Source organism: Athene cunicularia (assembly GCF_003259725.1).
Source record: "Athene cunicularia isolate RWA chromosome 3 unlocalized genomic scaffold, athCun1 chr3_part1, whole genome shotgun sequence".
In the NCBI taxonomy this organism is placed as follows: domain Eukaryota; kingdom Metazoa; phylum Chordata; class Aves; order Strigiformes; family Strigidae; genus Athene; species Athene cunicularia.
Genome location: NW_020799097.1, coordinates 45,388,690 through 45,402,204, shown reverse-complemented (window position 1 = coordinate 45,402,204; position 13,515 = coordinate 45,388,690). Strand labels below are relative to the sequence as shown.

At 38.6% G+C, this 13,515-nt stretch overlaps 1 protein-coding gene across 1 annotated transcript in view; it reads left to right on the top strand.

Annotated features, from left to right (window-relative positions):
• The window catches only part of SIM1 (SIM bHLH transcription factor 1), a 44,710-nt gene extending 33,262 nt beyond the window's left edge, over window positions 1-11,448 (top strand). The window contains exons 8-9 of the mRNA XM_026844140.1: window positions 7,377-7,782; window positions 10,718-11,448. Of these exons, the coding sequence (XP_026699941.1) occupies window positions 7,377-7,782; window positions 10,718-11,448 (1,137 nt within the window). The remainder of the gene's footprint in view (window positions 1-7,376; window positions 7,783-10,717) is intronic.
• Window positions 11,449-13,515: the final 2,067 nt, after the last annotated feature.

The following is a 13,515-nucleotide window of genomic DNA, read 5'->3' as shown; positions in this document are numbered from 1 at the left end:
GGAGAAAGCACTAGAAAGTGGCCGTTGACATCAATAGTCTTTAATTTCCCAGCTTTCATTTCCAGGCCTAATGTGTAAGGAGCATAACTCTGCATGGAGAATGGACCAGACTTGATTTGGTGTCTGAACTGGAGTTTACCTAATATATTTATGCAACTGATTTCTGCAGACAATGCCACAGCACTTGCATACTTACATTGTCAACCATTTAAATCAAATAAATAGTTTGTCAAAATAACCATTATGTTTCCTAAATAATGTTGTAAATCTTACTACCCTTATGCCACCACACGGTGGGTATAAATGTATGTATTTATGATGTAACTTTGAAGAGCTATATATTTTTAAAGAGTCTAGCTCAATATTTAACTGATAATGACCTTGATAACTACAGTTTCTCTGCAGGCAAAATGGTTTCTAAACTGACCTCTAAGAGTATAGAATATGAGCCCAAGTGTCTACATCACTTCCTCGTTTTCTTTCTTTTTCCCTTCAAAAGTACCACGGGTGAGAATTTCAGTTAAATGAAATTTTATTTTGGCTCAGGGAATATTTAACCAAGCACTTAGATATGAACTCAGATTCTTAATTTTAAGAATTTAACTTTGCCAGAGGTTGATATGGCTCTTGCCATTTAATCATTTGTTCATTTCTGTGGGTTGTTGAAGAGTCTTTCTCTTGAATGTGCTACACCAAACAATTGTAATAAAACTGTTTTAAAGAATCAGGAAAGACCTACAATTAATTTTAAATTAGATTTCTAAGATGACCATCCTTGTTTTACTGAAATCACTCTTCATGTCCTCTTACACAGCCCTTTCAGAAGTCCTCATCTGCTAGCAGGACAATCCCAACTGAAGACATGTTATCCTCCCTCATCAATTCACTTTCTGAAAGTGTGATTTTCATGAGCACCTCCTTACTCTCTCTGTCACCAGAAAAAATCCTGAACTAGCAATGCAGCATTGAGACTGTTGGTTTATCAGGGATCGTTGTCTGAAAGCTCAGGGTGTTTAGTCTGCAGTTTCCTTTTGCATCCTCATTACTGGCTGCCTGGTAGTGAAGTCACAGATTTCATAATTCAAAAAGAAGCAGGCGTGCTAGTTGCCAATATCTTGAAAAATGGTCATACCATTCATTGTAGCACATCACCACAAGCAATGCTGGCAGCTTGGCTTTGTATCCCTCTCATCCTTCTCCATCACTGAATAAACTGTTGAAAGACTAAGAAAAGCTGTTGTGAAGAACATACAGCAGGTGGTATGGCCTGTGTCCCTCAGTCTCCATCCCACATAATTTGCCAGTCAGTTGTGGAGAATTAGAGTGCAACTCAAAAGCCATGGCTGAAAAGTGAGGTCATGGTTTGGCTTACAAAGGAGCCTGGGTTTTGGTGGAGGAAGGAAGAAGGAAGTTTATTAGTAAAATAATGTAAGTGAGCACAAAATATTTCTTAAAGTTAGGGGTACCTAGGAGATTTTAAATGTACATACTTTCTTTCCTTTTTTTTTTTTTTTTCCTTACCACTTACTTTATTTTACTCGAAGGGAAAAGGGAATCATATGCTTTACTGAGTGACAACTGAGAATCCTCTCCCTTGCCAGCTGTGTGTCCCTAGGATAGCTACATGAGATGTAAACTGTATGAAAACCACGTTAATAAATTTCAGCTGAATATTTACTACTAGGGCAAAAGGTGGATGTTGTGGTCACCTAAGACAGGGTTAATTTTTTTTTTTTCCTTAAATCTTATGCAAAAGCAGGCATAGTGTAATATGATGCTGGTAGAGTCTTTAAGCAAAAAGTGAGTTCATCAAATTGGAAGCATTGGTCAGACTCTGATTAACACTGACTGACTTTAGTAGCATGGGCTAGTGAGTTCTGTGAAACCAGTCCCAGGCAGGACAAAGGCAAACAGAGAGGAGAGTAACCCAAAATTCATGACACAGCTGTAGGATTTTCCCAGACACTTTGAACAGTGCTCTTCTAGTCCTGTCCTACCGGAGAGCTGGAGAGCTGAAAGAGGAGGTGAAAAGAACAGAAGAGATGAAGACTTGATAGAGATTTGCAGGAAAAGGAAATTGTGAGTTGGTTAAAAGATGCCTGTAGTCTTCCCTCATAATAATAATCATTGTGAGTGGTTCCCAAAATCTAGCCCTGGACCTCATTTATTCTGTACGCAGGAAATAGGAAGAATACTGGAAAAACATTTTAACTGTGATCATCTGAACAACTGCTCTGGAGTTTAATCTCCCATTAATGATGATTGTTTAAAGAAAGTATTTAAAATTGTCTATTGTCTGCCTCTAATGGAAACATTTTATGGTCAGATCTGGATAAATGTTTATTTCTTCATGTCTCATGTTAGTTCTTGGATGAAGATATTTTTAATATACATATATATGTAGAACAAACACAAGCATATACCCAAGAGCTGTTGGATGGAGGCTTTGGTATGTGTTACAGCATGCATGAATTTTTGGAAGTAAAAGCCTTCTCTAGTATGTGTATGTTAATACACCTGATTTTGGAGGTAAACTGATTTTATAGCTGTTTAAACAGATAATCTGGATTAATTTTGCAATCTATCTCTATTTGGGCATATCGCCCAATGGGTAAAGATAACAGAATCAAGCTGAATTCTAGTCAGCCTTTTTTTGTTGTTGTTTTATTCATTTCTTCCTGTAGCCTAAAGCTTTGGCAACTTCCAGTGTATTCAAAAGCAAAGCAAACCCCGCTTTTTATAGTAAACATAACTCCTGATCTGGTGAAGAGTCACCAGCAGTGGGGGTTATTTTAATGGACATGCTGTATTACTTTAATCTAAGCCTTTCACCATCTGTTCTGCCTATAATAGTGAATGCAAAAAGAACATATTTTACATTTCAGGATTACATTAGTAAAAAGCAAGATAAAAGTGATTTAAAAGCATGCATATGTTCTTAGTACAATGCAGCCTGCATCTGTGATGTTTTTTCTCATGGTTAAGACACAAATCAAGAGGAAAGCTGCTAATGTTGATGTAGTGAAAGTTTTTCATGGAAAAGAGGACTCTGAGAGGGTTTCACTATATATTTAATGTTTATAATGATGAAAACCTGAGTAGGCTGCCAGAAAATTAGATATCTATGACATCTATTGTTTGAACATCTGACACAGTGTGTGGAGCAGGCACACACCTGTAGGAGTGGGAGGTCAGGCAAAAGAAAATCACCCGAGACATATCATCTAATGGCCTAATACACTTCCATGGGCTTTCATAAAGCAAGCTTTTCTTAGACATGGAATTATTATTTTCTTATTTCCTTCCCTCTTCAGCCCTCCTGAAGTTTTTCTTGGAATGAATATAGCATCAGTGATGGCCTATAGCCCCTTTCTATGTCAGTGCTAATCCGTCTGGTGTGCTCTCACTGCAATGGTACACTGGATTAGCACTCTGGAAGACATTTCTAGTACCCAGAGGTGGCAATTCAGTTTCTAAAGAACCAGCTGGAGAACCATTTGGTTTATTTATTGTTGTTGTTTATGCCAGAAGGCAATTCAGAAATCACCTAAGGGGATTTCACATGTTGCCTGTCTGAAGTTCTTTATCATGTGTAACTTCTGTCTGCTGGTTAACTTTTGTCAAAAAATAAAAACAAAAGAATCTGTCTGATAGGAGTCAGAAGGAAAAAATTAGCAGAAAGGAAAACATTTCTGGTGAGGCAGGACTGGTATTGAAAAAAAAATCACTGATTTTAATTGGCCATAATTTTCATTAAATCTGATTCCATTTTTTATGGTCTTTCATCACCTGACATATGGGAGCCTAATTCTGACTTGAGAGATAGTGTTTCCACTCCCATTTCAGTAAAGCAGTATCTTTGATCATCCTGTCATTTCTGCCCCCGTCAACATGTCACACATGCCTGTATTTGGAGTCTCCACCTGTCAACATCAGATTCCCAGAAGAGGCAGTGGTAGGACTGCAGTGGTAGATGCCAAATAGAGATGTGATTAGCTTTAAAGGGAATGAGACATATTTTTGGCCTATGTCAGTTTATGTTGTACCTCAAGAGTAAGCAGTCATATCAAACCTTGGTAGACAATGTGGGCCACAAGTAATTCACTGTGTTAATTTAATTCTGTCTGTGGCCTAGCAGCTGCTACGGGTCAGATCTCAAATAATCATCATTTGCATCAAGTACAAAGTATATGCATGAAGTATTGTTGGTCTTGACTACATGGTTATATGACATTACATGGTGCATTTCTGATATACTGAACATGTACCCTTTGAAATTAATTTCTCTTTAAGAAAAGTGTACAAAGGGCTGTACAATCGAATCCTTTGTGGTTAGGATCAAGATTAAAAAAAAAAAAAAGCAGCAAGTTTTCAGTTAAATGGAGAAACTCCCTTGAAGAGAAGCTATGCTGGACCCTGAGGTGTCCTTAGAAACAGAGAATTAATAGAAGAATATCTATTAGGGCTAAATGAAATTAAGAATGTTCAGTCTGAAAAAATGTCTGGCATTTATTATCATCATAAATAGTCCAAAAAATGAAATTTCATTATAACATTATTAGAAATTAATTTTACTTGTCCTCTTCATGAAAGAAATACCTACTATGAGTTTGTTTTTAATAAAAAAATAAATGAATTTTGAACTTTTTTATACTCACATTTATGTTTACATTATCTTATATTTCAGCTTAACTTTTTAAATGAAAAAAACTAGTTTATAAAAGTCAAATTCCAAAAGAGCCCTCAAATTAATTATAAAGTTAAAATCAAGTACAAAAGTAGTTTTCCTTTTGTGAATTTCCATTTTAACCAAAATTTAATGGTCAAAATCTTGTTAATAATGTCTAATTTATTCACTGGAAACTTATGTTTATCTATATATTTTTGTCAAAAATTTTACAACAATTAAGTCAATATTTATGAAGATATCTTTGTGACAGTTTGAAGACATTAGATCTGAAAGGATAATAGAGGAGTTAGACATTCCAGTTGGCCATGTAACACTGTGATGGCTGAAAAATGTTCCTAGTTAATGTATGTGAAGTTACTGGCATTTTAAAGAATTCTTTTGTGGCTCTGTAACTATCTTACCTCCATGCAAAATCAGATTTATCCCTTCATCTCTTCATAACAGCCGGCTGAACAGGAGCCAGCAGTGTGCCCAGGGGGCCAAGAAGGCCAATGGCCTCCTGGCTTGTGTCAGCAATAGCGTGGCCAGCAGGGACAGGGAAGGGATCTGACCCCTGTCCTCGGCACTGGTGAGGCCGCCCCTCAATTCCTGTGTTGAGTTTTGGGCCCCTCACTACAAAAAGGACATTGAATGACTCGAGCGTGTCCAGAGAAGGGCAACGAAGCTGGTGCAGGGTCTGGAGCACAGGTCGTACGGGGAGCGGCTGAGGGAACTGGGGGGGTTTAGTCTGGAGAAGAGGAGGCTGAGGGGAGACCTCATCGCCCTCTACAGCTCCCTGAAAGGAGGTTGCAGAGAGCTGGGGATGAGCCTCTTTAACCAAGTAACAAGTGATAGGACAAGAGGTAATGGCCTCAAGTTGCTTCAGGGAATGTTTAGACTTGATGTCAGGAAGCATTTCTTTACAGAAGGGGTTGTTAGGTGTTCGAATAGGCTGCCCAGGGAGGTGGTGGAGTCCCCATCCCTGGAGGTGTTTAAGAGTCGGGTCGACATAGCGCTGAGGGATGATATGGTGTAGTTGGGAACTGTCAGTGTTAGGTTAATGGTTGGTCTGGATGATCTTCAAGGTCTTTTTCAACCTAGACGATTCTGTGATTCTGTGATCTTTAAACCTTGCAATGAATATGGTGGTACTGACTTGCTGACCTCCTCCATTTCTACTGGCAGGCTTTTTGCCTACGGGTATTCTTCTGACAACTAATAATAAAATATAATTGAGTTACTCAAAGCTACAACCCTTTCTTTCTTTCCTTTAAATAACCTATCCTGTTAGCAAACAGTATTCACAAATATAAACTGGAATACTGAAGAAATACATGATTAAATGCCAAAAGCACTACTGATGTTGCACAGATGGTTTAAGTTTCTGTAAGTCAAACATCTGGTCAGTACTTTCGATTGGTAAGTGCATAAAACCTTGATCCTGGCTGATAATGAGGAGTTTCATAGCAACTCAATCTAATGAAAAGGAAAGTAAGCTTATGTTTTCAGGAGAGAGGCCTAATACCTATTAAAAAAAAAGGCAGAGTGGGCATCTGGAAGGTGAGTGATGGAATGGGAGAATTCCAAGGCTTCATGTTGTAATACATTGATTTGTGACATGAGTGTGCAGTACTGAGGAGGTAAGCATGTACAGCTTTGGTCTCATCCCAATCCATAATCATAGGAGGAATTGATTTAAAGATATTCCATGGAGTTCGACAGTTCCAATAAATAAAAAGATTTTAAAATGAGATAACAAAATCCTGGGAGGTTTCATAAGGATTCTTTCTTTATTTCTCCAAAAGTATCTAAAAGTTTGAAACATTCATTATGAATATCCAGAAATCTGTGACATTTAACCTTTACTTCTCTCTAAACAAATGCCGATGGTCCTATTCTGTCTGCTTTTCCAACTGCCTGCTAATTGCTGTTTCTGTGTTGGGAGGGCCCTGCTTAAGCAAGAGTGTCAAATGCCCACTCTGCCTGCTTTATCTAGCAGTCACCTTTTCTGGCAAATCGTTTCTGTGTTCTCCTTGTTCCCACATTGCAACAAAGCTGTGATTTTTAGCTTCAAACTGAACTGCCATGATTCCAGAGCTTTACTCTGTAGTAGTGTTGGTGGTCCCAGGATCTGCAGGAGGCTTTCTTTTCCCTATTAATAAGAGGAAAGACGTTCAAAGATACCACTCCAGGTAAGAGGGAAAAAAAAAAAAAGGCAAAATCTGAGGAAAAGTGAGGAAGCCCTTAGAAAAAGAACTTGAAATACATTCAGTTTCAATTTGACCTGTGAGAAGGCTCCAGAAGCAGTGTTATTTCAGCCCCTTTAGAAAGCACTTTGCTGAGGAGCATTGGAGCACCACTGCTGAGCATAAGCACTAGCTTTCAAAGCAATAAGAAAAACCTGGACATATTAAAAAAATATTGAATTGCAACATTGATGTTGCTGAGCCTAATATTACACATCATAAAGGAGATGGCTATTAAGGGTCGATATGGGATGTTTTAGACTTTCATGAGGTCTGTTCTGTCATCTGTGAGCTCATTATAGAGTGTTGTACAGGAAAGGAGTAGGAGTCCAATCAGAAGGTGCAGACATGTGGGCACGCTCACAAAAAACACTCTATCATATACATACTCTGTCTTTTTCAGTTACTTACAGATTTCACCTAGGCTTAGTAATTTCCTCACTGCTTCACCTGTTTTGCAGTATTCTGGATTTCACACTGAGAGATCCGAGTCTGACCATGAAAGCCAGTGGGGCGGGAGTCCCCTGACTGATACAGCTTCTCCCCAGCTACTGGACCCCGTGGACAGACCGAGCTCCCAGCACCACGATGTCTCCTGTGCCTACAGACAGTACTCAGACCGCAGTGCTCTCTGCTACGGTTTTGCACTCGACCACTCCAGGCTGACTGATGACAGACATTTCCATACTCAGGCCTGTGAAGGAGGCAGATGTGAAGCTGGCCGGTATTTCCTTGGCACACCGCAGCCGGGAAGGGAGAGCTGGTGGGGTTCTCGTTCAGCATTGCCTCTGACCAAGTCATCCCCTGAGAGCAGAGAAGCATATGAAAACAGTATGCCCCACATAACGTCAGTGCACAGGATTCATGGTAAGAGATAACAGGGTTTGCAGAAGTGGCACCATTGCAGATAAAGCAACATGACATAAACATGCAGCTGTTTATGTGAGAGGCAGAAAATGAGAGAGGCTCTTGATGTATGTCTTTGTCTCAGTGACTGCATCTATGGAGATAAGGAATACTTAAAATTCAAGTTAAATTTGACAGTCTGGTTCATATGCAGCAAAATATAATTTTGTTTTATATTTTTTAATTTTGAAATTAAGGTGGAAATATCTGACTGGTGAGATTTTAAGGATGATCAAAACAAAATTATACACTTGATAGAAATGTATTCTTTATTTGACTTAAGATCAAACTACTCTGATGGAATATATTTAGAAAAAAATAGAGCTAAATCCAAGATTGTTCTCCAAATGACTTTTTTTTCTGCACTGGTTATTACTAGATTCTGTAAAATTTGATGTTTATTTTTATTTAAAATTGGCAAGTCAAATTAACATTTGCTTTTGGTTCCAGACATTTATCCCCAGCTATAATTTTTAGCCAATCTGAGTCTCTCCATCCTTTCAGCATCAAGCCTGAAGCATTGCTTGGTGTGTGGCAGGTTGCAAACTCAGTGCATTAGCACATCTTCAGAGGCTGAAGCTAATAAAAAAATCACAGTGAAAGGCTGATCTTTGGTTTGGAAAAATCCGAAGGTCCTCGGGTTTAAAAGGGCAGGCTGAGAGTTGAAAGACTGCAACTGACCCAAAAGTCAGAGTTCAAGGTTGTAAGGATAGATACAGCATAAAAGAAAATGCTTTTCTACTAAAATAATCTGTCAAAACATAGGTTGTATCTAAAGAACTCATAAAAGCTAATTACAGTAGTACCATTCTTGCAGAAGGAGGCTTTGGAAATCAAAAAGAACTGTACTGTTTTACTTCAATCTGAGGGAAATTATATTGAGATTAGAAAAATGATTAAATAGCAAGTTCTAGATAATACAGTCAGAGGAAAAATGAGGAAAGAAAAGGAGCCCTAAATTTTGCTAATGAGGACTGTTCTCCACTTTTCCTGTAACAATACAATTCCTTCCTTGTGTGTGTTTTGTACTTCTGTCATACTTGTGCTTCTCTAGCTTTTTCTTCTCCAGAAGAGCATTGAGCAAAGTATGATAATTTTTTCTGGCAAATGTTATGCATATTTCTTGCTGAGAATAAAAAGATAGTAATGTAGAAATATCACACAGAGGTACAAATACAGAAGTGTTAAATATTATTCCATAACTGTATCAAGGATAATCAATGCAAATGGATAATATAATTTGATTTTAGTTTGTTCCTTGTTCTTGCTGTAGTTCCAGGTGCTGCAGCTATTCTGTTTATTGTATCAAGTCTTAAATATTTCAGTAGCCCTTCAGTCTGCATGTAGTCTTGGAGGTAAAACCTGACATGTTGGTCTTAGTTGAGGAGATAAATATGTCAGCTTCCCTTGCAAATATGCCGTTTTCATTTAGATTCAGGGAGTTTCAAACCTTGGCCTTTCACAAAAGAAACTCTTTTTGACAATACTAAGTAAACATTACTGTCAGAACAGTGTCTTTGGGCAGAAAATATTTTCTTCCTTTTTGTTTGTTTTAATGTATCTTCTGGTAGTTCTAGCTTGGAGTCCCTCTACAATAATGACAATTATCTGATCAGTATGGCATTTTGGGTCCAGATCTTAAGAGGATGTGAAGGATAAATTTATGCCTATGAGGTACTCCACAGTGCACTACTTTCACCAATTAATAGCAGGATATGTTTTTTCTAAAAGCCCATCACTGATTTTTGTGATGAACTCTGCCACACAGTGGTAGTGGTCTGCCACCCAAACAGATCTGTGTACCTTGACCCAACACGGAGCAGAAGAAACTACTTGCGCTAGTCTGAAAATGGGTTTCCTTTGTGGACTCCTGTCAACCAACCCAACAGGCCTCATCCCCAAGAGGACTTTGCATGTGCTGAGGCAAAGGTATTTAAAAGTAATTTGTGCAAGTCCAACGCGTGCCGTCCTGCAAGCAGGTATCTCGGAGATTCATTTATCAAGCCCTTTATTACAGTGTGACCTTAGTTGGCTGTTCAGGTTTGGGGGTCACTCACTTTCTTCCTAGTGAGGATTGACAGGTTTGGTTCTGTCCTTTCAGCTACATGCAAGCTGAACACCTTCTCTGATATGTCTATGGGCCTTATTTTTTAAAGAGAGGTAAGAATATAGTTATATTTTCCCATTCTAAAAGTTTTCTACAACAAATATTTATGCATTGGGATATGACACATTTTTACAGTAACCCTGTCTAACAGCTATGGGTTCTAAAGAAGAACTGCTTCATTATTTGTGTTTATTTATTGTTGTGTAACCTGTGTAAAGTCACTACAGGGCCGAAAACTATTCCACAATGCTGTCTCTGTGTTTTAGCTCCTGGAAGGGTCTAAGAAGACATGCTGGAATGATGTACATTTGTAGTTCCTTGATTTTTTTCACCACAGTACCAATTTACTCGGACTTTACTGATGCAAATAGGTTGTGAGGGGTCTGGGGCCTGAACATCAGTGTTTGACATGCCCTAGGGTTACCTTGCCTGGCCTCTAGCTGTTCCAGAAGACACATTGTTCCTGTAGATTTGGTACCATATCTGCTGGGCCTATGCAGATTCTTGGTTACCCTAGAGCATCTCAGGTGGCACTGGAGGTCTGTGTTGAGGTGCTTAGATCTCTTCTTTTTATATTTTCAGCTGTGTTACTTGTTCTGTGCAGAGACACTGGAAACTAGAGGCTCTCACTGAAAAGCAAGGGGTCTACCATGGTAATTTTCAGTGACTTGTTGCATCACTTGCCTCTGTCTTGGTTTTCTGTCTGTAAAATAAGGTTCAGAGCACGTGTTCTTCAAGATGGCTTGCCTCTTTCATCCTCAATGCTTGTCCCCTTTCTCTCTTTCCTAGGGAGAGGACACTGGGATGAGGACAGTGTTGTTAGTTCACCCGATCCTGGCTCTGCCAGTGAATCAGGCGACCGATACCGTACTGAGCAATATCAGAGCAGTCCGCATGAGCCCAGCAAAATTGAAACTCTAATAAGAGCCACCCAGCAAATGATTAAAGAGGAAGAAAACAGACTACAGCTGAGGAAAACAACCCCTGATCCGCTGGTCTCCATTAATGGCACAGGGAAGAAGCATGCTATCTGTTTTTCAAACTACCCACAGCAGCAGTTGGCAGGGGACGTCTGCCGTGTCCCAACAGTTGCCAACACTCCTCCATGTGAACACATCCAGCAACGAGATGGAAAGATTATGAGCCCACATGAAAATGACTATGACAACAGCCCCACAACACTGTCTAGGATAAGCAGCCCCAATTCTGACCGAATATCAAAATCTAGTTTGGTACTAGCTAAAGACTACCTGCATTCAGACATGTCCCCACATCAAACTCCAGGGGACCACCCAGCAGCCTCTCCAAATTATTACAGCTCCCACAGGCAGTACTTTGATAAGCATGCTTACACATTAACTGGATATGCCCTGGAGCATCTATATGACACTGAAACCATTAGAAACTATTCACTAGGCTGTAATGGATCACACTTTGATGTGACTTCTCACTTAAGGATGCAGCAAGATCCAGCACAAGGACACAAGGGAACATCTGTTATAATAACCAATGGAAGCTGACACTTTTTTCCTAAAAAATTTTGTGCTTAAAAAAATACCCTTTGAGATCTAATTGGAAGATATTATATGTTTTCATGCCCTTGTCGTTACCAGCATTTGATATACCACAGTGCACTACAAAGAATAACCTGAGGTTTGGGGAGATAAGTTAGTTAAAACATATTATTTTTCAAAAATAAAAATGCACTGGCATGCAGGGTTAGAGTGAATGGGGCTAAACTCAGAGCTGGTGCCATGCAAGGTGAGAAGGATGGAAGAGGTCTAGGCAGGGAGTGCTTGGGAAAGGCTAGTAGAGCAATTTACGCACATTGTGTTAAGAGGTGGTTATTCAGAAATACAGCCAAGGGCAGAGCTTCTGAACTGCATGTGCCCCACAGGTCCCAGCCAGCAAAACTGCTATGTGCTCTTTATGCAGAGAGTTGGAATGTGTTCCTCTGAAATACACTTCAAAATGGGTACCTCTGGTGATCTCTTTATTCCCTAACGGCCAGATGTGTTATGCTGCTTCATGGTATAAAGCATCCATGGCTAACCAATACAAAATCAAAATGGGGAGAAAGAAGAGAGAACTTCTCAAATTATTATTTCCTTGTGTACTCATATGCATAGCTATTTACATACGCTTGATTTGAAAGGAGTCAAATGAGCAGTATCCTTAAGATTAGTAAGATCAAATATTTACTTCTACTGTATTTAAAAGAAAGAGGCCTTTCTCAGTGTAGTTTTGAGAAATACATAGGGCTTGGTTGTCTTCATGTAGAGATGGGAGATCGTCCTCATATTTTTGAAAGGTTGCACAAGGTGAGTAGTGGAGTGAAATGGAAGAAAAATGTCAGGAGAAACAGGGAGAATAGGCTGGAATTAGGAGTGGTCCAAGATAAACACATTTAACTCTATGGCTATGTGTGCCATTTAGTATAATTATGAAATAAGGAAAAGCGGTTCTAAGTGGCTGAATAATTAATAATTGAAACACAGAAGAAGCTCAGTAGAATCAGAGAAATTTTGCTGTAAAATACAAAGTAAATTGCATAAGTGTAAAAATATGAGAGGCAAGAATAGACAAAAACTGTATGGACCTACTTCTGATAAAGTTTTGGAGTAAATTAAGAAAGTATAGAAAATTGTAACTACTCTGTCTGACATACAGTAAAGTAATAGGTATGACTTTGAAAAAGATATATGCATTCTTTTCTTGCTTGCAGCAGAAAATTTAATGATATCAGAATATTAAGGATATCAAAATCAGTCATATGTACATTAAAAAATACTGTAGGAAATCAGGGTTCCAAGAAATTAAATTGTCTTAAGAATGCTGATATTATCAGGGCCTGTCCTAGAGTTATAGAAGACATCAAAAGAAGCAGAGAAACTTTCTGCAATTTTTAATAATCTCATGAACAAAGAGATATTAATTGATTGGAAAAGAGTAAATCAAAAACATATGCTAAAAAAAAAAAAGTAAAATGGGGCATTTGTAGGCACAATTGCTAGCCCTGTCCTTCTTTGTACGGCATTTATATGAAGTCTCAAAGTTGACTGCAATGGGAACAGGACCACTGCTCCCTGTCATACCAATGTGAAGGTAAGGTGACTTTAGGTGATTACTAAAATGAGATTAGCACTAAGTCTACCTTTATTTGACATATGGGACTGAGTCATCAATGGGACTAAATATAAACCAGCATGCTATGGGTGGGTTAAAAATATCTATTTTCAAATAAAACTAATCAGAAGCAAAAGCTAAATAATAACATTATAAGCCACGTAAGTAGAGATGTACTTGAAAGCAGAGGAAATTACCTCTCTGAACTTGGAATATTGTGTATAGTCCTGATCACTCCAAGGCAGATTGTGAATCTTGAATTGAGTAGTACCTTACTCCAATAAGCAATCTTTGTTGACTGCAGTGTGATCAATCCTGGTGAAAAGTACATTGAACACAAGGAAGAGCAACACAGTCTGGTCTTTATTATCTGAACCTCATAATAGAAAAGGTGGAGCAGAGCTCAGCAAAAGATAAAGAGACTGAAAGATCTAATAAAACTTTAAATAAACTGGGTCTGT